Raw genomic sequence first — 25,579 nt, 5'->3', positions numbered from 1 at the left:
TTTGATCCAGCTATCCCAATCCTAGGTTTATACCCAAAGGACTTAACAACAGCATAGTACAGAGACATAGCCAAATCAATGTTTATCACAGCACAATTCACAATAACTAAATTGTGAAACCGACCTAGATGCCATTCAATAGATGAATGGATAAAGAAACTATTATAAACACACACACACACACACACACACAATGGAATATTATTCAGCATTAAAAGAGAATAAAATTCTGGCATTTGTAGTTAAATGGATGGAGTTGGAGAATATTATGCCAAGTGAAGTAAGCCAATCAAAAAAAAAAGCCAAAGGTCAAATATTTTCTCTGATAAGTGGATTCTGATCCATAATATGCATGGGTGAGGGGACATGGGAGGAATGGGGGAACTTTGGATAGGGAAAAGGGGAAGAAGTAAAAGGGAGGGCCATTGGGGGTAGGAAATAGGGTGGAATAAAGTGATCATCATTACCCTAGGTACATGTGTGAAGACAGGAATAGTGTGACTCTACTTTGTGTACAACCAGAGAAATAAAAAATTGTACTCCATATGTGTACTATGAATTGAAATATATTCTGCTATCATGTATAACAAATTAGAACAAATAAATAATTTTTTTTTTATAAAACGAATTTACATTTGCTTTGTGTGAGGATTCTGCAACACAGCAAAAAATTACTTAAAACATTACACAATTTTTAAGGAAAAGATGAAGAAATACCCTTTATTTTGGGGATATCTTGCTAATCATGTAAAATAAAATTAATTAATAAAAGAAAGTAAAAGCAATGATAATTTTTAAAAATATATATTTCAATGGTTGATCATATTTTAATACTGCAGTCTAACACTTTGGCTTTCAAAGAAAAAGAAATCCAAATGTCACTAAACATGTTTATTAGAGAAATGATTGCAAATAAGGTTTTGAAATTAAGAAACCACAATGAAAATGAAAACAAAATTGGGAGTCAAACACTTCTGATACAAACGAATTCACTAACAACTAAAAACTAGGACACATTCTACTTACCTGAGTTTAAAAAATATCCACCACTTGTCATCAGTGGGGGGGAATCTCTTCAAATGTCTAATTAGAATCTGTATTGCATACACGTACAACTGAGAGAAATCTCTGAATAAAACATCAAGTTGCAGTTCAATAGCACTGTGAGTAGATAATATAACTTTTTTATATTGATGAATTCATATTTCACATTGAAATTCTGACAGGTGAATCTGAGGTTTATATGAGGCATCAAATGCTGAAAAGTGCCCTAAGGTAGAAGTCAAGTCTGAGTTGTAATCATGTCACAGACTTTTAATTTGGGGCAAGTCGTTTAATTAACATTGGATTTGATTATATCATCTGTAAAATGAGAAGTTGTATCTCATGTTCTTGGCATTCCTACATCAGCTAAAATTTGGAACTTATTTCATAAATTAAGTAAAAGGACAACTATAACTTTTGCAAAATGACTATTTTGTGGCAAGTCATAAACTTGTCTGTTTGCATGCTAAGCTTAATCAAATCACAGCAGAAATATCTGCATTTCAGAGATTTAGAAACAGAGGCCTAGGGAAAGTAACTTTCCCAAAGTCCTGCAACAAACAAAGAAGTTGAGATCCTAACTGAGTTGTCTATCTTCCTGCCTTCAGGACAACTCAATCATATGTTCTGATTTTTATCCAAGTGATGACTGAATATTCAGGCATTCAAACTTGATGACAAAGCTTGAAATAATTGTTCAACTGTCACACAATTGCATTTTAAAATGTTTTCTAGTTGAACCATAACCACCAGTGATTCGATTAGAACATTTCTATTACTTACAGCTGTTCCAAGGATACGAGTCCTTTAAACGTTTGCTTATCTAGTTCATGAATTTCATTCTTGTACAGGTACCTGAAAAATACAAATATAAAATCACTTTAAACTGAAAAATTTGTGTATACATCATATGGGTTGGATCAACAGTTTTAAAGTAAAGTCATTGGATCTAAGGACCGTGCATGTGTGTGTGTGTGTGGGGGGGGGGTGTTCACTGATTCCCTAAAGAAAATATGGAAAACTGTGGTTTCATTTAAATATCTTAATTTGGTAAGAAAATGCCAAGACTCTCATCGAATTCTCAAAGGTCTCCTTGGTCCAAAATATTAAGAAATGTAAAGTGACCATGAAGAAATTCTGACTAATGAGATCATATGTTACTGAGTAGCAACTTTTCTATGAAAAAAGTTTGACTATAAACAATTTTAAAAATCGACTCTGTGAAACTGAATATATTCACTTGAGAGTTATATTTTTTTGCAAAGCTGGCAAATATCACCATATGAATCATCTTAATGGGATAAAAAAAAATCTTAACAGAACCATAAGATATATTTTGGTCCTCCTGTGACAGGCACTGAAAATCCACAGGAAATCATACCGCAGATTTACAAATATGATGTAGAACTAACCTTAGGCAAATATATGATGGAAGCCATGTATGTGACATGGGAGCACTTTCTATGTTGTTTGGATTCAACCACAGGGTTACAAAGTTATTTCATCTCTATGATCTTTGAGATTATCACAAAATGAAATCCTGGGTCATCTGTACACCATGTGCCCATCCGGGTTTGAGGCAATCAGAATTTCTGAATCTTTCCTCCAAGTGCTTTTAGAATGTGCCTTTGTGTACTGCCTTTGCCTGCTGTTTGGTTGAAAAGCCCTTTCCACATCCTACCCACAAATCCAATGCTCTTGAGTGGGTGATTCTACTCAAGCACACTGTAGTCCTGATTGACTTAGATGCAATAGAAATTACCATTCTGGCTGAAAATGAAGGGAGTGGAGTGCTTTAAAAAAAAAAAATGTTTGGTGAAGCTTTGGAAATTCCAAACTGATGTCTCTTCCCAGAAGTTAGAATGCCAAGAAGTTTATCAGAATAGTAGTGACTAATGTGGATTTATGTCTAACTGGAGAATTTTTCCCATGATATTATTTGATACTATAAAAGATCAAAGATTCTTAGCTCTGCCAAACTTAATCAAGTTTCTTCTCCTATGCCAATGTGTACACTTCCTTATAGAATTCATTTTTAAAACATAACTCTGCAAAGGTAGTTTAGCATGAATTTTCCACCCTCACCATCTGACCACCTCAGTATTTGATCATAATTCTTCACTGCCCCATGACTGACATCTGATCACTCTGGCCTGCCTTCAGCAGGAATCTTACTAGGTTGGTTGGTTCAGACAGACAGAAATACTCCCAAAATTCTGTCTCCTCTCAGCAATTATCCACCCACTGATATTCTTCTCCTTGGCTTACAAATCTCCTGGTATATATGGAATGAAGCCTTTTCTACCCTCAGGTCTCTCTTTCCCTATGGCAATAGTCTCAAATAAAATATGCCTTCACAACTTTAACTTCTATCTAGCTCTGATTTTCTTTGACAAATCCAGCTAAGACCCAAAGTCACAAAAATGATAATAGAATTTTCTAGAACAATGTTATTTCAAGCAGATTGTAAATTGCATTGAAATGCAAATGAAAATCACAATGTGATATCACCTCACCCACCAGGATGGTTACATTTTTTAAGAAAAGCAAAACAAGAGAGGAAGGCTACATCCTTCCTTGCTCCATAGCTTGGGATCCAAGCAGCAGGAATATTGCTTCTTAGCGAGGTGGGTGAAAGAGGGATTTCACTAAAATTACTACTGGACAGTCAGAGTATCTTACTGACTCAGAAATTTGGGTACATTGAACAAAGAAGAAAGAGTACATTGGAGCCAAGCTGGTTGTAGCAGCAATAGCAGTAGCAGCCCTGGTTCACCACAGTGAGAGGAGATAACACACCGAGAAGCACTATGGGCAGATTTGGTACAGAAAAACATGCAATCAGAAAAAAAAAAAAAAAAAGGCTGAACTTAGTTGATCCGGATGTTGCCCTATGAATTGTTGTTTAAAAACACTCTGCATTTCTCAACAGGCAGTGAAGAACTGAGGTGGGCCGTCTGGGGGAGACCACGCTGCAGTTGTAGCTGTGGGAGAGAGAAGAGAAGAGAAAACACTACCATAGAGTCCCAGCAATTGTCTACCACGCAGCCCTGTAGAATGTGACACAGAAAAAAGGAAGGGAAATCCAAGTTGCTTTTCTTTTGAGTATGACATCTCACATGACCAGCTGAAGAGGGTCAGGAATCTGAAGAGGTAGTTGTGAATACAGTCAGGGGCTAAGCCTGGGAAGGCTAGGCTCACAGGCAGTGAGATGGAAGATTGGCTCTCCTGCCCCCTCCCCTGTGAGTAGAATTCTTGGAAGGCTCTCCGGACAGATATTGGCAACTGCCAGGCCCAAGGGGTGCCCTAAGGTGCACTGATCTAATTTCTCCAGAGCAGACCCCACCCAACAAAGCCCCTGAGGCCTGATTAGATCCAAGTCCCATCCACCAGCATTCTGCAGCAGACTCACCCTTGGGAGTGCATTGATCTGATGTGCGCAGACAAGCTCCAACTGACAGTCCTTCCCATTCCATCCTACCTGATACTGGTGAGAAGGGAAGAGGAAAGCTATCTCAACCAGTTCAGTCTTAGGTCATTCCGACTGGCAGCTCAGTGAGCCACACAAACAGAGGAAGGGGTTAACAACTCCCAGCCCTTGTTCACTCTCTCCCCCTCTCTCTCTCCCAGTACACAGCCCCATGTTTAGTCAGCTATTTCGCTGCTATGACTAAAGGACCCAACCAGCACAATTGTATGGGGAAAAAAAGTTTATTTAAGGGCTCAAAGTTTCAGAGGTCTTAGTCCCTAGAAGGTTGGCTTCATTCCATGGGGCTCCAGGTGAGGCAGGACATCATGGGGGATGAGTGTGGGCGAGAGGGAAGCAGCTCACATGATGATGATGAGAGGGGGAGAGAGAGGAGAGGGGAGGGAAGGGGAAAGAGAGGGGAGGGGAGGGGGAGAGAGACTCTACTTGCCAGATACAAATGTATACCCCATAGCCATGCCCCCAATGAACTGCTTCCTCAAGAGCTTCCCATCTGCCTCTAGTTACCACTCAGTTAATCCCATCAGAAATTAATCCATTGATTAGGTTAAGGCTGTGCTGCGATCATTTCTCCTCCAAACCTTCTTGCATTGTCTCACACGTGAGCTTTTGGAGGACCCCTCACATCCAAATTATAAGACTCAAGAAAGAATGGAAAAGATGGTTGGACATAGGCATTAAAATCCATTCTCATTTACTATTTTGACCACCTCAGTGGAGATGATTTCTTCATTTTTCACTAAGAATCTCTTCCTCCTTTTCTCCTCCTCCTGTTTGGTTGAAATGTCCTTTCCACATCCTACCCACAAATCCAATGCTCTTGGGTGGTGATTCTACTCTAGCACTCCTCCTCCTCCTTCTTCTTGTTCCTTGCTGTGGTGATTGGTGCATGAACATATATAAATATGCATATTTTTTCCTCAATTTTAGGATTTTTAATGTAGCTTTTTTTCCATCTTCTTCTTTTGACGGTTGGGATTTTGGTTTATTTCAGTTTTGTTGTTTTGTTTTACTTTGTTTCTCTTATTTCTCTTTTTGTTCTTTCTTCTCACACTAATAGCCAAATTCTCTTGTTCTCCTTCTCTCTCCCTTTACTAGTTTTTCCTGTTTTTTCATACAACCTTCACCTGCTACATCTCTTCTGCATTCTCTCTGTTCACTTTTTGAAATGGTAAACTCTCTTCTACCATCCTATCATATTTTCTTTTCTCTTAATTAACTGTGTTTTTACCATCTTTCAGAACTAATTGGTTTATCTAATTCCTGTTTCCACCATTAATTCAGTTGCATTTACTACTGCTGTGGATAATATAGTTGACACCTGTTGTTTGCTTTAATGCCAGATCTAGCTTATGGTTATTGTTTTTTGCTGTTGGCAATTTCTGTCTTATATGGTAATTAACATTGTAGATTCCGTAGTACAAACCAGGTATTTATTTTAATGCTATATATTGTTTGCATCAGTTGTTGCTATTATTTATTTCCCCCATTCTGTGAGTTTTGGGACTTACTGGGACACTTCCAGTTCAGAGGGTAGAAACTCTGCTGCTGAACTAAACTTAAAGGACAGAGCACCTTGCTCCACACATAAATTAACAACACTCAATCTTCAACTGTACTTTAATACAAAGAATAAAAAGACAAAATTCCAAACTAACTACCAGGCCCTAAGCAGAAACATAGAGGGGTAAGTTCTTAGGTCCATTCATGGACGTCAGCTACTATAGAAAAAAACAGAGAATTAACTAAAGGCTGTGAATATCAAACCTATCAGGGGTCTCAATCTAGATCACAATAGGACATTTTGGCAAGTAAAAGTTGGGTCTAAAAAGACCCACATGTAAGAGTGGAAGAAAAGTCCCTCTCAACAGATGAATGAAACACAGAAATATAAGAAAAATGAAAAAACAAGGGAACATAACACCTCCTAATGTCCATAATTCACCAGCAGCTAATGCTAAAATTATTTAAATAGATGAAATACCAATAAATAGTTCAAAAAGAATAGTTTTTAAAAATGACCAAAATCACACAGAAAAACAACTAAATGAATTAAGGAAGGCAGTACAGAATGAGATGAACATACAGATACAGGAAGCATTCAGAGCCCCCAAATAGATAAATCAAAAAGAACCTCTCCATGATATAATTAAAATGCCTAACATATACAACAAGGATAGAATCTTAAAAGCCTCAAGAGAAAATAATCAGGTCATATTTCAAGGCAAATCAACCAAACTCTGTAAGGCAGGAGGACTTGGAATGATATGTTCCAACTCCTGAAGGAAAATAACTATTCACCAAGATTGTTATCTCCAGAAAAGCTATCCATCAAAATCAAAGAAAAAATAAAAACTTCCCAAATAAGCAGAAACTAAGAATCCATACCTTCTAAGCCTGGCACAACAAAATTTACCTAAAGAAATACTTCACACAGAAGAAATAAAAACCAAGCCCCAGAGTTCACAAATGAGTGACTGGCTAAGCAAATGAGAAACAGGACCAAACTAAACATGATAAATAAATCAAAATGGCAGGAATTACTAAACATTTCTCTATAATAACATTAAATGTAAATGGACTTAATTCTTCAATTAAAAGATATAGGCTAGCAGGATAGCTTAAAAAACAAGACCTAACTATGTGTTGTTTGCAGGAGACACACTTTACATGCAAAGACAGCCACCATGGTTTAAAAGTGAAAGGATGGAAATTGAAATACCATTTGAATGGTACATAGCTATGAGTTCCTACATAAGAAAATCAGGAAGATCCCAAATAAACAACCTAATGATGCATGTCAAATTCCTTGAAAAAGAAAAACAAAGCACTACTAAAACCAGTAAAGGAAATAAATAAGTAAAATCAGAGTTGAAATCAATAAAATTGAGAATTAAAAAATACAAAGGATCAGTGAAACAGATAGTTGATTCTTTGAAAAGATAAACAGTATTGACAAACTCTTAGGCTGACCAGAAGAAAAAGAGAAAATCAAAATTAATAAAATTAGAAATGAAAGAGGATAAATCACTAGAGACATTACAGAAATCCAGTGGACCATTAAGGACTATTTTGAAAATTGATATTCCAATAAATTGAAAAATTTAGAAGAAATTGATACATTTGTAGACACATATAATCTGCCAAGATTGAATCAAGAGGATTTGAAAACTTAAACAGACTAGTACATTTTTTTAAAATGATGGAAGCAATAATAAAAAATCTTTCAATAAAGAAAAGCCCAGGATGGGGCTGGGGATGTGGCTCAAGCGGTAGTGCGCTCGCCTGGCATGCGTGCGGCCTGGGTTCGATCCTCAGCACCACATACAAATAAAGATGTTGTGTCCGCCAAATGAATAAATAATTAAATATTTTAAAAATTAAAAAAAAAAGAAAAGCCCAGGAATAAGTGGATTCTCAGCTGAATTCTAGCAGATCTTTAATGGAGAACTAATGCCAATACACCTCAAATTATTCCATGAAATAGAAAGGGATGGAACACTTCCAAATTTGTTCTATGAAGTCAGTATCACACTTATATCAAAACTAGACAAGGGTACATCAAGGAAAGAAAATTCAAGAACAATATCCTTGATGAACCTAGGTGCAAAAATCCTCAATAAAATATTAGCAAATTATGTTCAACAACATATTAAGAAGATTGTACATCATGACCAAGGTTTTTATCCCACAGATGCAGGGATGTTTTAACATACACAAATTAGAAAAGTAATTATCACATAAATAGAATTAAGAATATAAATCTTTTAGTCACCCCAATAGATGCAGAGAAGGCCTTTGACAAAATACAGCACCCATTCATAATAAAAATACTGAAGAAACTATGGATAGAAGGAACCTACCTCAACATTATAAAAGCTATATCTGAAAAATGCAAAGCCAACCTCATTGTAAGTGGGGAAACACTGAAAACATTTCTTTTCAAGTCTAGAATAGGATAAGGATATCCACTCTCACCACTTCTATTTAATTATTTAATATAGTGCTAAAAATTCTAGAGCAACTAGGCAAGAAAAGTAAATAAAGAGACAAAAATGAGAAAGGAAGAAGACAAATTATCATTATCTTCAGATGATATGAGGCTATACTTAGAAGATCAGAAAAACTCCATTAAAAGCCTTGAAGAGCAAATAAATTTAACAAAGTAGCAGGTTACAAAATCAACATAACAAAAATCAATACCTTTCCTATATAACAACAACGAATCTGCTGAGAAAGAGATCAGGAAAACTATCCTATTCACAATAGCCTTAAAAAAAAAAACCTATTAATAAATCTAACCATGGAGGTGAAAGACCTCTACAATGAAAACTATAGAGCATTGGAGAAAGAAAGACCTCAGAAGATGGCAAAACCTCCCATGTGCATAGGAAGAACTAATATTGTTAAAATGGCCTTACTACCAAAAGCAATATACAGGTCCAATGCAATCCTCCATCAAAATGTCAATAATATTCTTCATGGATTTAGTAAAAACAGTTTTATAATTCATTTGGAAGAATACAAGAAGACAATTCTCAAAATAAAAAATAAAAATGACCAAAAAATATATGAAAAAACTTCAGCATCATTAGCAATTAGGAAAGGGCAAATCAAAACCACACTAATATTTTACTTCATACCAGTCAAAATGACAGTCATCAAGAATGCAAACAGTGATAAATGTTGGAGATGATGTGGAGAGAAAGGAACACTTTTACACTGTTAGTGGGATGGTAAATTTGTAAAACAACTATGGAAATCAGCATGAAGTTCCCTCAAAAGACTAGGCATGGAACCACCATGTGGCCTAGCTACACCACTCCTCAGTATTTATCCTAAAGACTTAAAAGTCGTCATACTAGGTGATGCATGCATACCCATGTTTATGGAAGCACAACTCACAATAACCAAACTATGGCACCAGCCTAAGTGTCTATCAAAGGATAAATGGATAAAGAAAATGTGGTATATATACACAATGGAGCTTTATTCAGCCATGAAGAAGAATGAAATCATGTTATTTCAGGAAAATGGATGGAACTTGAGACTATTATGTTAAAGGAAATGAACCAAACTCAGAAGGTCAAGGGTCATATACTTTATTTCATATGTGGAATCTAGAGAGAAAAAAGAAAAAGAAAGTTAGAAGGGCAGAGATATCATGAAAATTAAATAGAGATCACTAAAAGAAAGAGACCTAGGATGGGAGAAAGGGTGAAAATAGGAAAGTGTTAGGAGTGATATTGGTCAAATGATAATGTACATTTTGTGCATGTATGAATATGTAACAACAAATTCAATCATTATGAACAACTAGAATGCACCAATATAAAAATGTGGGAATAGACAAAAAAAAAAAAATACCAAGTGTTGGCAAGTACATAGAGAAATAAGAATCCTTTAGGTTAGGAATGTAAAGTAATGAAGCCTCTATAGAGTCTGGATGTTTTTTAAAAATATAAAATAGAATTCAAATGATACAATTATTGCACTTCTGATTATAAATCCAAAAAACTTGAAAGCAGGATCACAAAGGGATATTTACACACCCCTGTTCACACCAACAAAAATCACATAGCTAAGAAATAGAAGCAACCCAAGTATTCATTCATGGACGGATGCATGAGGAAAAAAAAGTGGGATATACACATGCAACAGAAAATTATCCAGCCATAAAAAAGGAAGAAAACTCTAATACATGCTATAATATGGATGAATTTCAAAGATATTATAGTTAGTAAAATGAGCCAGTCAGAAGAAAACAAACACTGTATGATGTCACTTATTTGAGGTGTCTAGAGTAGTTAAACTCATGGTGACAGAAAGTAGAATGGTGATTGCCAAGGAATAAAGGAAAAGGAAACTAGAGAGTTATTCCTCAATAAAAAAAGTTTCAGTTTTGTAAGACACAAAAGTTCTTCAGACTGCACTACAAGGAAAACATACTAAATACAACGGAATTGTACATTTAGAAATGGTAAGATACTATATTAATGCTTGTGATCTTCACCACAACTGTAATTTTTAAATAAATTTAAAGTATAGAGAATTTAATCATAATTATATAAAACATATGGGTTTAAATAAAGATAAAAATATATACAGAGGTGACAAGTATAAAGTTTAGCATAATTTCACTATCCTTTTTGTGCTTTTCTAAATTTTCAAAATTTTTGAAGATAATTTATGCATTAATCTATTACTTATATACTTGTACAATGAATACAAATTTATTTATAAAATGTGTAAATTTGAAAAATAAATTCATCTATATTCTATTTACCTTGGAAACTAATGTTACTTTTAAAAATTTCTGTTTTATATTCATTTTCATTAAAATGTATGAAATATTTCATCATTTGATTTTGACCATAACTAGAATATGCTAACCAATTTATTTTTTTAATTACATGTATGATTCTTTCCCTAAGCCCAGACAATTAAACATGTAATATTTTAGCTACAACAATAGTCAGACACAGAAAATAGCCACAGAAAACAAACATCAAAATTGGGGGTATTCAGTCTCAAAAAGTAATAATCTTGGTTAGACATTGAAAATTTTGAGAAATGCTTGGTAAATTAACTTTTTCTCTCCATTCTTCCAATAGATATTTTAAAAAAAAAACTAATGGGCTATTGGACTGTTATGGTTTAGATATGAAGTGTCCCCCAAACACTCCTGTGCTAATACAGGGTATTAAAGGCTCAATGATTGGATTACGAGAGTTGTAATCCAGCCTAGTTTAAATGGACTGACTGGGTGATTACTGTAGGCAGGTGGGACCTGTCTGAAAGTCTGTCTCTGGAGGCATGTCCTGGAAAGGTTAATCTGCCCTGCAGTGCCTCCACTCTCTGCTTTCTGATCCCACAGGAGCTGAGCCTCCACTGGGCCCTTCCCCGTAAAGAGCTGCCTCTCCTTGGGCCCAAGAGTTCCAAATAAACTTTCCCTTCTCTGAGTTGCTCTTAGAAAAGAAGGTGTTCTTAACACAGTGATACAAAAGCAGGCTAATACATGGGCCAAGGACTATATATAGAAAAGAGCAATGAAAAGAAAAACCTAAACTTCTCCCATCAGCCACAGAATTAGTCCCAAGGAAAGAATGATAAAAAGTCAGAATAGAGGATGGATCTGAGAACAGAGGATATCTCTGCCCCTGTTTTCTGAAGGTTGCTCTGGAAGGTGTCACATGCTACAGATGGGTTCCCAATCTACCATGGGGAAATAGAGCTGCCTATAGCTACAACGAGCACCAAGGCAACAGTTGCCCTAATACGTCCCTAAATTCTTCAGTGTGACTGAAAAGAGACAAATGTCTTTCCAGTGCCTGGTAGTGGATGTATATGACACCAAGAGTCATGGGATCTGGAAGTGAATTGAAGTTGTAATAAAGATATATCATAGTAGAGTGACTTAAGGACTATGTAGAATCGTGCTCCACCTCACAGAATGAGAAAATCTAAGGTCTCCATTGCAGCAACTGAGATGTCTCATGAAGCATCATGGAACCTGGGCGGCCATCTTAGTCAGCTCAGACTGCTAGAATAAAATATTACAGACTGTATTATTTAAATAATAAATTTATTTTTCTCATACTTCAGAGGCTGGGAAGCCATGATCAATTCTGGCAGGGTTCAGTCTCTGTGGAGGGCTCTTTTCCTGCCTTCCAGAGGGCCACCTTTTTGCTGTGTCTTCACATGGCAGAAAGAAAGCAAGCTCTGGTGTCAGTTTTTAAGAGGGTACTACCTGCAGCGTGGCACTCACCCTCATGAGCTTATGTAAATCACTTCTCAAAGATCTCATTTCTAAATACCATCACGTGGTGGGCAGAGCTTCAAAATATTAACCTGGGGATGGGAGTGAGTGGGCATCAACAATCAGTCTCTAACAGCAGCCTAGATTGAATAGAGGAAAAGAAGATTCTGTATTGACTATTCCAAATAATAAATTTACCCAAACTGGACTTGAAACAATAATTTTCTATCATCATGTGAAATGAAGTTCAAAATAGGAAATGGGTGATAAGAAAATAGAATTATATTTTACACTACTTAATATGTAAACTGACGTAGTCACACCTATCAGACATTCCATTTTATATTCTTGTGTTTACTGTGTATTCATGTTTGCATGGGAAAATATGCACAGTAAGCAGCAGAAAGTTGTACATCTTACTCAGTCTTAGATGGGGTCATGTTCACTTTAATGATATTTTAAAATGCATTGAAGAATAACTTAACTTTATACCTCAAAAGCCCATGCAGAACAAAAAATAATAACATAATGTGAAAATGAATCATATATATTTATAGATAAAATGATAATATGTGTGAAAATGAAAAAACACAAAAGAACTTGAAAATGTGAAATATATGCTGTTGTTAATTCAGAGTAGGGAAGTCATGAAAGAATGATGTCTAAGTACATAAAAATTTTTTAAAAATCTCATATCTATTCCCTAGAAGATCTTAGTTGATAACTTCCCAGTGTAATAAGAATACCCACTATTCAGATTTTATTTCAAGCTAATATTTTTCATTAAAAGAAATTAAGATCTTTGAAGAAGTATCTGCTTCTAAGTCCAAAGTAGAAAAAAATATTATATTGTTTGACAAAATGCACTCAAAGTCTAATGGGGTCATGTCAAAAAGACAAAGCCTGAAGTGTCTTCTACAGGCTAAGTTGGGGCTACTGGAGAATCAGAATGAATGATGAGGTATCTGATTATAATGCGTAGAATTTTTCATGTTCTATGAGTCCATACAGATAAAAGAGAAAGAGAAACATATGGCAGGGAATTTTAAAAAATTCTTCTTTTCAGTAGACTGACAGCTAATAAATGTAGAAAGTGATAAAATTAGAAAAATCATAATTTTGCAACATAATATAAAAGCAATATTTTTAATGGATGTTAAAACCATTGGTGAAATTCTGTACATATGGAAGCAATTAATTTTAGTGTATTTTTAATATACACTAATATACAATGTATACTAATACACAATTAGCTTTAGTGTATTAACCTAGGATCTTGGCAGATCTTGATGTAATTACTTATTTTAATTTGTTCTAATTAGTTATACATGACAGTAGAATGCATTTTGACAGACTGTACAGAAATGGAGCACAACTTCTCATTCCTCTGGCTGAACATGGTGCAGAGTAACACCAGTAGTGTAATCATACATGTATACATGGTAATAATGTCCATCTCATTCCACTATCCTTCCCATCCCCTCCCCTCATTCCCATCTGCACAACCCCAAATTCCATCATTCTTCCCTACTCCCCACCCACATTATGGATTAGCATCTGCTTATCAGAGAAAACATTCAACTTGGTTTTGGGGTTTGGCTTATTTCACTTAGCATGATATTCTCCAACTCCATCCATTTACCAGCAAATGCCATAATTTCATTCTTCTTTAAGTCTGAGCAAAATTCCATTGTGTATCTGTGCCACATTTTCTTTGACCATTCATCTGTTGAGGGGCACCTAGGTTGGTTCCATAGTTTAGCTATTGTGAATTGAGCTGCTATAAACATTGAGGTGGCTGTGTCCCTGTAGTATGCTAATTTTAGGTCTTTGGGTATAAACCTAGGAGAGGGATGACTGGGTCAAATGTTGGTTCCATCCAAGTTTTCTGAGGAATCTCCAGACTTCTTTCCTTGGTAGTTGTACCAATTTTGAGTCCCACCAGTAATGTATGAGTGTATCTTTCCCCCCACATCCTGGCCAACACTTTTGTTACTTGTATTCTTGATAATTGTCATTCTGACTGTAGTGAGATGAAATCTTAGAGTAGTTTTGATTTGCATTTCTCTAATCACTAGAGATGATGAGCATTTTTTCATATGTTTATTGAATGATTATATTTCTTCTTCAGTGAAGTATCTGTTCATTTCCTTAGTCCATTTATTGATTAGATTATTTAGTTTTTTAGTCTTAAGTTTTTTGAGTTCTTTATATGTCCTGGAGATTAGTGCTCTATATGAGGTACATGTGGTAAAGATTTTCTCCCGTTTTGTAGACTTTCTCTTCACATTATTATTTCCTTCACTGAGAAGAAGCTTTTTAATTTGATTCCATCCATTTATTGATTCTTAATTTTACTTATTGTGCTTTAGGAGTCTAGTTAAGGAAGTCAGTCCCTATGCCAACATGGTGGAGATTTGATCCTACTTTTTCTTCTATTAGGCAGAGGGTCTCTGTTTTAATGCCTAAGTCTCTACTCCATATTGAGTTGTGTTTTGTGTGTGTGTGTGTGCAGAATGAGAGATAGAGGTTTAATTTCATTTTGCTACATATGATTTACAGTTTTCTCACCACCATTTGTTGAAAAGGCTATCTTTCTCCAATGTATGTCTGTGGTGCCTTTGTCAAGTATAGGATAACTGTGCTTATGTGAGTTTGTTTCTGTTCTGTACCATTAGTCTACATGTCTATTTTGGTGCCAATATCAAGCTATTTGTAATTACTTATTAGTTCTAGCAGGTTTTTTTTTTTTTTGGACCATTTTCTGGTCTTCTCTGTATAACTGATCACATCATCTGCAAAGACAGCTTCATTTCATCTATTGTCCCCTTACTGGATTAACTAGGGCCTCTGATATGATAGTGAATGTTGATGGAGAAAGAGGGCTTTCTTTCCTTATTCCTCACCCTAGGGGAAAAGAAACTAATTTCCCACCATTAAATATAATGTTGATCATAGAGGTTTGTTGATAGATGTTTTTTATGTAATTAAGAATGTTCTCTCTCTTCCTAGTTTGCTCAGAGTTTTCTGTCATAAACAGATGTTAGTTTTTGTCAAGTCCTTTATATGCACCTCCTGATATAATCTTAAGACGTTTCTACTCTTGGGTGTTGATGTTATGGGTTACATTGATACCTTTTTTTGTTTGTTTGATTGGTTGGTTGACTCATTGGGGTTTTTATTTTGCAGTAATGAAGGTTGAAGCCAATGGCATTCTATCACTGAGGCATATCGCCAACCCTTTATATTTTGTATTTTGAGACAGAGTCTTGCTAAATTTCCCAGATTGACCTTGAACTTGCAGTATTCCTGCCTCAGACTCCCGAGTAGCTGGGATTACAGGTGGATATCACTATGCCTGGCTATGTTGATCTTCAAATGCTGAACTACCCTGACATACCTGGTGGAAAAAATTACTTGGTTGGAGTTTATAATTCTTTTTTTGTATGTTGTTGGGTTGGATTATCAAATATTTTATTGAGGATTCTTGTACTCATGTTCATAAGAAATATTGTTCTCTGTTATTGTTTCTTGCAATATCTTTGGTCTTGGTATTAGAATGATGCTGACCTCAGAGAATTAGTTGGAAAGTATTTTCCTTCTTCTATTTTTCTGAAAGAAATTGTAGAGAATTGGTAACACTTTTTTTTTTAACTATCCAGTGCAGTTTGCCAGTGGAATCATCTGGGTCTGCTTTGGGAAGGTTATTATTTATTGATTCAATTTGTTTAATAGACATGGTCCTAATCAGACTGTTACTTCTTATGCAACTTCATAGATTATGCCTTTTAAGAAATCAGTCCATTTTGTCTAGATGATCGAATTTATGGACATAGCTGTTAATAATATTATTTTATTATCTTTTTAATGACTGTAGTTGAGTAGAGATGACCCCATTTCATTTGTGATATTAGTAATTTGTATGTTCTCTCTCTTTTTCTTCATTAGCCTGGCTGGAATCTTATTATCTGTATTCATCTTTTCTAAGAATCAGTTTTTGGTTTTGTAAAACTCCCTATTTTCTGTTCTCACTTCATTGAATTTGCTGGGGTTTTTTTAGTTATTTACTTTTTTTCTTATTACACATATACAGCACAATTTTTCATATCTGTGTTTGTATGTAAAGTATGTTGACACCAATTCGTGTCTTCATACATGTACTTTGGATAATGATGTCCATCCCATTCCACCTTCTGCTTGCCTTAGTTGTGTTCTTCCTGCTCTTATCTTCCTAGGTGAAAGCCTAGATCATTGATTTTATACCCTCTTCCTTTGTGATATATGTCATTCAACACTGGAAATGTATTTCTAAATGATGCTTTCACTGCATCCTGAAATTTTTGACAAGTTTTGTTTTTACTTTCACTCAGTTCAAAATATTTTTTCTAATTTCTCCTGAGGCTGCTTCTCTGATCTGTGTGTTACTTATAAATATGTTGCTTAATCTACAAATATTCTAGGCTCTTCCATCTATCTTTCCATTATTATGTCTATTTTAATTCCACTATGGTTTAAGAACTGCTCCGTGTGCCTCTGATTCTTTCACACTTGTTGAGGAAGGGGATTTATTAGGTCTGTCTTTCAAGAGTTTGTCTTTGTTTTTGGCTTTCTGCAATTTGAAATATGATATGCCTGGATGTAATTTTTTGCAATATATGTGGGTTGGTGCTCTCTGAGCTTTTTGGCTCTCTGTTTTCTGTTTATATTATTTTTGAAAAAATTTAGCTACTGTAACTTCAAATGTTTATTCTATTCCTTTCTCATTTTCTTTTCCTTTTAGTCTTTACATTGCCTGTACATTACACCATTTGTTATTATCCTGGATTTCTTGAATTTTCTCTTTCCACTTTTTCTAAAACTTTTTTTCTCTTTGCATTTCAGTTCAGGAGGTTTCCATTGTCATATCATCAAGATCATGCATTCTTTCTTTGGCCTTTCTAGTTAGTGGTAAGCCCATCATTTCTGTTACAGTGGTTTTTCTTTTTGTGTTTGTTTGTTTGTTTGTTTTGTATCTAGCATTTGCTTTTTTTTTTTTTTCTTTTTCAATACTGGGGATCAAAACTAGTGCCTCACATGTACTAAGCAAGTGCTTTGCTCCCAGACTCCAGTATTTACTTTTGGTTCTTTCTTACAATTCCAATTTCTCTGCTTACATTATTCACCTGTTTTTGCACATTGTCCACTTTTTCATTGAATCTCTTTTCATTAATCTCTTCATTAATCATAGTTATGTTTGTTCATAACCCACTTCAATCTAATGTATGAAATATGATATGTCAAGAGCTTTGTAATGTTGTGAACAACCAATAAAAAAATAAAAAATTTAAAAAAAAAAATCATAGTTATGTTAAATATCTGGGCCCTAACTGAAAAATCTCTGCCAAATCTGGTCAGGTTATGATGCCAGCCTTATATTGCTGAACTGGTTTTTGTTTTGTTTTGCTTTGCTTGCTTCTTCACTGTATTACAATTTTTCAATGAAAAGTAGACATAACATGTCATATAACAGAATTGGAGGTAAATATTTTTTCACTATTGATGGATCACTTGTCTTTCAGTCATCTGCAACTTATTTCACATGCCTCAGTAAAAATGTGTCATGCATAAAATATACAGAGCAAATATAGACATTTCCAATTAATATGATTCTTAGAGTTTCACTTTAGATGATAGTTATGCAGATGTTTACTTTTTTCTGTGTGCTTAAAATTTTTTCAAATTAAAATTTGTAGAAAAAAAAATTTGTAGAAACAATAAAACAGATTAGAATTATAATAACTAAAATAATATATATTTTTTTCTTCTTTCAAAGATTTTATGTTGCATTACAGGGATATATACAAACATGCTTTTCAGCAAATATGACAACTGTATGTGTCTTTATAAAGACAATCTATGAAAACAAACTTTTTCTTTACTTAAAAGCAATATAATTTAATATTGATTTTTATTATCCTTTCAGAAAGGATTAGAGATTTCTTCCAAGATGTGAAAATATTATCTAAAGCTAACATTTACTCTAAGCATTTGGGACTACTGAATTATATTATGAGATTGATTTTATTTTATTTTTTTTTTAAATGGTACCAGGGATTGAACTCAGGAGTGCTTACTCACTGAGCCGCATCCCCAGCCGTTTTTTTGTGTTTTATTTAGAGACAGGGTCGCACTGAGTTCCTTAAGGCCTTGCTAAGTTGCTGAGGTTGGCTTCGAACTCACCATCCTCCTGCCTCAGCCTCCTGAGCTGCTGGGATTACAGGTGTGCGCCACTGCACCCAGCTCCATACATACATTCTGAGTGTGCATTTAGTGCTGGGTACATTCTTTGGAGCTGGAGAGCTAGCAGGTGACCAACAAAGCTCCTGTCTTCATGAAGCATTTATTCTAGTGGCAAAACAACCACAAACAATAATTCCAGAAAGTGAGAAGTGTTATGAGAGAGATCTGGTAAGGGTGTAGGTGACTAGTTTGTTGGAGAGGGTTGTGCCATTTTAGATAGGGACATCAGGGAAGGCTTCTATTGAAGAAGAGGGAATAAGAGAAGAAAGCACTTACATATCAATGCTATTAATTATAGTAATAATTTATTTGCACATGATGCTTTATAGATTACAGAGCACTTTCAAAAATTTGTCATTTAATCCTCCTATCAATCTTGTGAGATCAGTATTGTGATCTTAATTTTCTAAATGAAACTAGGAAAGCTTAAGTGGTTTTTCCCAAATTACACAGCCTGAGTATGCAGGACTTAGGTCCATGGCTTAAATTACAAAGATAATTTTACTATGACCAAGAAAGTTAGGGGGTTTAAATAAAATCTAAAACTCTATTATCACAAAAATATTGTTTGTAAATAGTTCCTTTTAGCACAAGTGATTTTATTATTATATTTATTAACCACAATCTTTTCAAGCCATTAAATATTTTAAACATGTTAAACAGAAGATGATCATATTTATTTATTATTTTGCATTTCATTAGTTATTTAGATGTTTAAGCACTCACATTATATTTTCACAAACTGCTAAACACTCACAAATTATTTCCACCATAGGACTGTAACAACAGATTCCCAAGAAGTATAAATACATGGTTGAACTGACATTAATACACATCACCAATTATCAATTACATAACAAAAAAACAAAATTGTCAAGTATCCCAATAACAAGGCACATAAAATATTTGATGTCTGCTCAATTCATTAGTAGAAAAAAATTTTTTGCAAGAAATTGGCAAGAAAAGGGAAAAAAATCACACTTCAAACAAAAAATGAGTTGATAAAAAAAAACTTCTGATAATTATGGGTAAAAAAAATTACAAGAATTTGAGACATTTTATGATTAAGAATCTTTTTTAGTTACAATAACAAAAAGCATCTCAACCTTTGAAAAAACAGTTGCTAGACTAAAAGTCCCATTCGACATGTTCAGCACGAGACAAAGGCAATATTTTACTAAAAGTATTTAAAGCCCCCTCTGATTCTTTTTTAGGCCCTCCCTATTAAGTGGCACCTCAAAGTACAAACAGTAAAGACATGTGCTTCTGTGGCAACTTAACTTTTCAAATAGATTTCCCATATTGGCATAAAATAAGATTTACAGAAAGACGTTGGAATCACTCTAAGACTTCGCGAATTTTTTTAAGTGTTTAAAAAAAAAACTTGATGCATATTAGTATGAAAGTGGTAAATGTAAACATAGAGTGAGCAGGCAAATAACTATACTGGCCCTACAGTGTTTGGAATGAATGAAGGAGTAAAGGTCTAGAGTATTCTTAGTTCTTAGAATTTTGGGTTCTTTTATGATACTAAATATATACAAGTTTTGTGATGGGTATTTTTGGCACCTTATTTCTCAATTTTTTATATGTTAATAAGATTCTGGTATGGAAATAGATTTAAATACATTAACTCAACATCACATTATTTCAGGAGAGGTCAATTGGTACAAATGAGAAGCACATTTTAAATGCAAACATCAATAATTTTTTGCTAAGTGACCGAAGAAGTTGATCATAACCCAAACACAGAGGTTGAAATTCTGTCAAGCTTGTGACCTGGTAAAACTGCTTTCCAGGACTCCTGGGGGAGCTTCATCAGCTTATTCACCACACAGACATGTTGGCTAATAATGCATGACAAATTAGGTCCTGCCTCAAGTTTCAAATTTCAAGGCAATAACATCAGGTGCCTTAGTTTTATTGAATGCAACAGTTCTTTCTAGGATGATTAGAGTCTTTGAAGCACAGCCACATTTTTAGGCCATGACATCTCCAAATCTGATTGGATAGTGTGTACCATCATCAAAAGGCCAATCGAGAACATGGATGCCTTCTTTCTCCACAACATTAGCATCATAAATTCTATCACATACTTTCTTGTGGTAATGCCATACTTCTTTTTTTCCCCCATACTTAAGTTCCTCTATGAATGTGTTTAAGATTACGATGGTTGGCACTATGGAAAACAGTCTAAAGATTCCTCAGAAAACTTAGAATGGAACCACCATTTGACCCAGTCATTCCACTCCTAGGTTTATACCCCAAATCAGCATACTACAGTGACGCGGTCACATCAATGTTTACAACAGCTCAATTCACAATAGCTAAATTATGGAACCAACCTAGGTGCCCTTCAACAGATGAATGGATAAAGAAACTGTGGTATATATACACAATAGAATATTATTCAGCATCAAAGAAAAATGAAACTACGGCATTTGCAGGTAAATGGATAGAACTGGAAAATATTATGCCAAGCAAAATAAGCCAGTCCCAAAGAACCAAAGGTCAAATGTTTTCTCTGATATCTGGATACTAATTCACAATAAGCAGGGAGGAAAGAATAGAGGTATTTTGGACTAGACAGAGGGGAGTTAAGGGAGGGGAGGGGACATTAGGGTAGAAATTATAGTAGGATGAACTGGACACTATTACCCTATGTGCATAAATGATTATATGAACTGTGTAATTCTATATCATGTACAAGGAGAAATGAGAAGTTATACTCCATTTATGTATGATGTGTCAAAATGCATTCTACTGTTCTGTACAACTAGTAGAACAAATTTAAAAATGTGTTTTTTAAAAGATTACCTTGGTTGAATTGTGTATAATAAGTAATTTCACTTTCTTGTATGTGGCTTCCACAGGAGCAGGGCAGTTCATTCAAGCCATGCTAATTCAGTTTAAAAAACACTCAATAGGGTTATGAGAGAATTTAAAAAATTAACCCAGAAATGATACAAAGTACATGAAGTCTATTTCAATATATTCCACTTGATATTCTCAGTGCTTTGAGTATGAAGTGAGGAGTAAAAGGAAATAAAATGAACCTCCTAATAAGAAGCAGCAGTTCTTCAATCCAGTAATACTGAAAAAAAAACAGAGAAGTGCACTGAAGTTTACCCCATCCAGGGGAGAATGTTTGTAGAATGCCCTGTGGGTTTCAATCCAGCCTCAGGGTCCAGATGTCATTCCTGTGGGAACTTCTTGGTGGAGCAGTAATGGCTTGTCCTCACAGAGGTCATGCTGTGCCTGACAGTAGACTCCACTGCCCTTCAGAATCTCCATAAATGTGTGGCATGAACACCACAGATCCGAGGAATATGTCTGCTCATTTGAAGACTGTGAGCTAATCATACAGCGGGTCCCAAGGCAGCAGGCAGCAGCCAAGCAGGCCCAGTGGGAGCACCAGATTACATGCAGTGAGAGGCCCAGAGTGCATTGCTGAGCCAGCCAGCAGCCACACGTGCCAAGGTCAAAGATGACCTTATTCAGTGAAAAAGTATTAGTCTAAGATCTAATTAGTATTCCAGAAAAGCTCACGGCCAATTAAATTCTGTAAAGCCATGTTTCTTTTCAATAAAACGTCATGTGGCCACAAAATCCCTCCAAAGTGCCTGACTTGAGAAAATTTCACACAAAGAAAAAAAGGAGTTACCATGTTTGTCCAGAAAGTCCTCCATTCAACTGTTCTACAGAAAAGCAGCATGGTTTTGTTTGTTTGTCTTTTTATTTTCTTTTACTGCCCAGCATCAGCTACCTCCTTCAATCAGCAGCTCTGCAAAGCCTCAGGGCACCTTTGGTGGCATGACCTCCCGTTTCTTAATGACTTGTTTACAGCCATCCTGGAGGTAGCCTGGAGGGTTCAGTCTTCTCACAGGGATTGGCTCTGGGAAGGATATGAGCCCATGAAACATAGGGGACATTTGCTTGATTTCTCATATATTAAAAATGTTTCATTTGTCTGCTTCATGAGCTCTCAGAAGAAACCCATCCACTTCCACAGATGGGCAGTGTGAACAATCTAGCAAAAACGTTTGGCTAACTTGAGAAGAGACATGAAACTGCCAGAGTCCACCAGGTAGATGAAGGGAACCTGCCGGAAGGCCAAAATGAGGGATGCAGATGAACTGGGCTCTTACTGAAATTTATTGAGCCATTGGGTCGATCTTGCTCATAGACCAGCATTCTATGATATTGATGCCAACCCCAGTACTTTGTGTGTTTTGATTGGTTATAACAATGAGAACCTAAACTGACATTGTATTTTGTAAAATGAAAAGGAAAAAAATCTCCAATTTTTCTTCAGTTGTTGCCTCTTCATCCTCCTCATCTCTGAATTCTTCCCAATAAAGATTTCAGCAACCAAAAAACTCACCAAATCTGAACCATTTTTATGTTTAAAAGTTGCCACCTGAAGAAATTATCTCCCATTCCTTTCCCTACCATTAATATATATTTATACAAAAAATAATATTATATTTTACTTATTGGGTAATTCTAATAATCAAGCTAGAATTCATGAGGTTTAGAGAAGTAGATATAAAATTAAAAACAACTGCAAATGAGCAACATGAAATTTTTACTCAAAATCCAATAAATTGGAAATCATTATGCCAATTATAACTAAAACAAATTATACAAATGCAATACTTCTTAAATGGGAAAATTTATACTCATGTCACTTCTATTTTCATATTTTGAGGGAAAACTAAAGTTTCTCTTATGGCCTAAACCAATGTCCTACATTATTTCAAGAAATAATAATTCAATACTTTTCAAAGGTCCAAACAATAATAAAAAATGATTAAAAATTACATCATCCCAGGACTGCCCCCGCCAACCCGCAGAGAAATGCAAATCAAAACTACTCTAAATTTCATCTCACATCAGTCAGAATGGCAGTTATCAAGAATACAGACAACAATAAATGTTGGCGATGATGTGGAGGAAAAGGTACACTCACACATTGCTGGTGGGACTGCAAATTGTTGCAACCAATCTGGAAAGCAGTATGGAGATTCCTCATAAAACTAGGACAGGAAGCACCATTTGACCCAGTTTTCCCTCTCCTAAGTCTATACCCAAAGGACTTAAAATCAGCATACTATAGTAATGCAGCCACATCAATGTTCATAGCAGCTCAATTCACGATAGCTAAACTATGGAAGCAACCTACATGCCCTTCAATAGATGAATGGATAAAGAAACTGTGGTATATGTACACAATAGAATATTACTCATCATTAAAAGAGAATAAAATTATGGCATTTGCAGGTAAATGGATGGAGTTAGAGAAGATCATGCTAAGTGAAGTAAAGCCAATCCCAAAAAATCAAAGGCCGAATGTTCTTTCTGATAAGTGGATGCTGATCCATAACAGAGAGGGGGAAGGAATGGGAAAAATGAAGAAATTTTTGGCAAAGGGGAGGGAAGGGAGGGAGGGCTCATGGGGGCAGGAAAGATGGTGGAATGAGATTGGTATCATTACCCTAGGTACATGTATGACTGCACAAATGATGTGACACTACATTGTGTACAACCATAGAAATGTAAAGTTGTGCTGCAATTGTGTACAATAAATCAAAATGCATTCTGCTGTCAGATATACCTAATTAAAATAAATTAATTAATTAAAAAATCAAATCGTCCTTTATCTCACTCCTTTTTTTTCCTGAAAAAATTAAAACCCATATAACTTAATTCAATTAAAGTAAAATTCTATTTATTAAAATGTATTAAATATTCTAGAAATATTTTCACTGAGATTAGAATGTGGTCTCCCAATTATAAATTTATTTTTGTTCTATAACAGTCAGTGCCAAAAACTTAAAAATAATCACTTTTGATTTAACATTTATTCATTTTGGTTCTGAGGTTTTAGATTACTGCCAGAAAGAAATTCCAAGAAGATAGTCATTCATCTAAAAAATAAACTCACAGAATCCAAAAATTGTTTTTAGTTAATAGGTATGTATGGAAAATCAACAAATTGATAAAATTTATGTCAGTATGTTTCACTAAATTTTATACATTAAACTATGTGCATCTCTGACAATGTCATTTCCAGAAGCATTGTTTCCAACTGTAAAAATTCAGATTTAAATTAACACCACAGAAGATGGTTTATACATAATCTGCAAGATTTTTTTCTTATGAAAAAGATTCTGGAGTTATAAGAATATATTTTTAGAACATCTTTTCACATGATAATTTAAACTTTAAATATTTCTAGGTTGTCACTGAAAGAGCATTGGTCTCAAAATTGTACGATGGAAGTGTGAATTTGGACGTAGTTATGGAACTCTCAGAAAATTAAGCTTATAAAAACACATATCTTTATTTGTGTAATTGGGGTATTAATACATCAAATCATAGGAATGATTATGAAAAATCCATGAGACACCTGTAGAAATATTTCATAAAACACTATGCAAATAAGTAAGATACAGAACATTAATACCAATTCAATGTTTGGCAAATAAATGATTACCAAGTAATGTTTTAAATAAGTGAATGAGTGAATAAATTAATTACTCAATGAATAAATGATAGCATAACAATGAATTTTGCAATCTTATTTCTATTGTATGCCTAAAAGAATTGAAAACAGGGACTCAGATACTTGCAAACCCATATTCACAATAGCATTTTCATAATAGCCTAATGGTGGAGAAAAATCCAAGTGTCCATACATGGATAAATGATTAAGCAAGCTGTGGTGTATCAATACAATAGAATTTTATTCAGCTTTGTAAAGGAATAAAATTGTTACATACTACAACATTGATGAGCCTTAAGGACATTATGTGAATTGAAATAAGCCAAATAAATGGTAAATTATTCCAGTTATTAACATACCTAGAATTGGCAAATTCATGAAGACAGAAAGTAGAGCAGAGGTTATGAGAGTCAGGAGAATGGGAAATGTGGAGGTATTATTTAAAGGGTACAGTTTCTGTTTGGGATGATGAAAAAGTTCTGGAAATGGATATTAGTGACCA

General features: G+C 34.8%; 1 protein-coding gene across 1 annotated transcript in view; it reads right to left on the bottom strand.

The window, feature by feature from the left end:
• The window catches only part of Pxdnl (peroxidasin like), a 439,633-nt gene that overhangs the window by 204,399 nt on the left and 209,655 nt on the right, over positions 1–25,579 (bottom strand). Inside the window, exon 4 of the mRNA XM_078017185.1 lies at positions 1,828–1,899. Coding sequence (XP_077873311.1) covers positions 1,828–1,899 — 72 coding nt within the window. The remainder of the gene's footprint in view (positions 1–1,827; positions 1,900–25,579) is intronic.

This window comes from Ictidomys tridecemlineatus, chromosome 7 (assembly GCF_052094955.1).
Source record: "Ictidomys tridecemlineatus isolate mIctTri1 chromosome 7, mIctTri1.hap1, whole genome shotgun sequence".
NCBI lineage: Eukaryota > Metazoa > Chordata > Mammalia > Rodentia > Sciuridae > Ictidomys > Ictidomys tridecemlineatus.
This window is presented reverse-complemented; position numbering and strand designations above follow the sequence as displayed.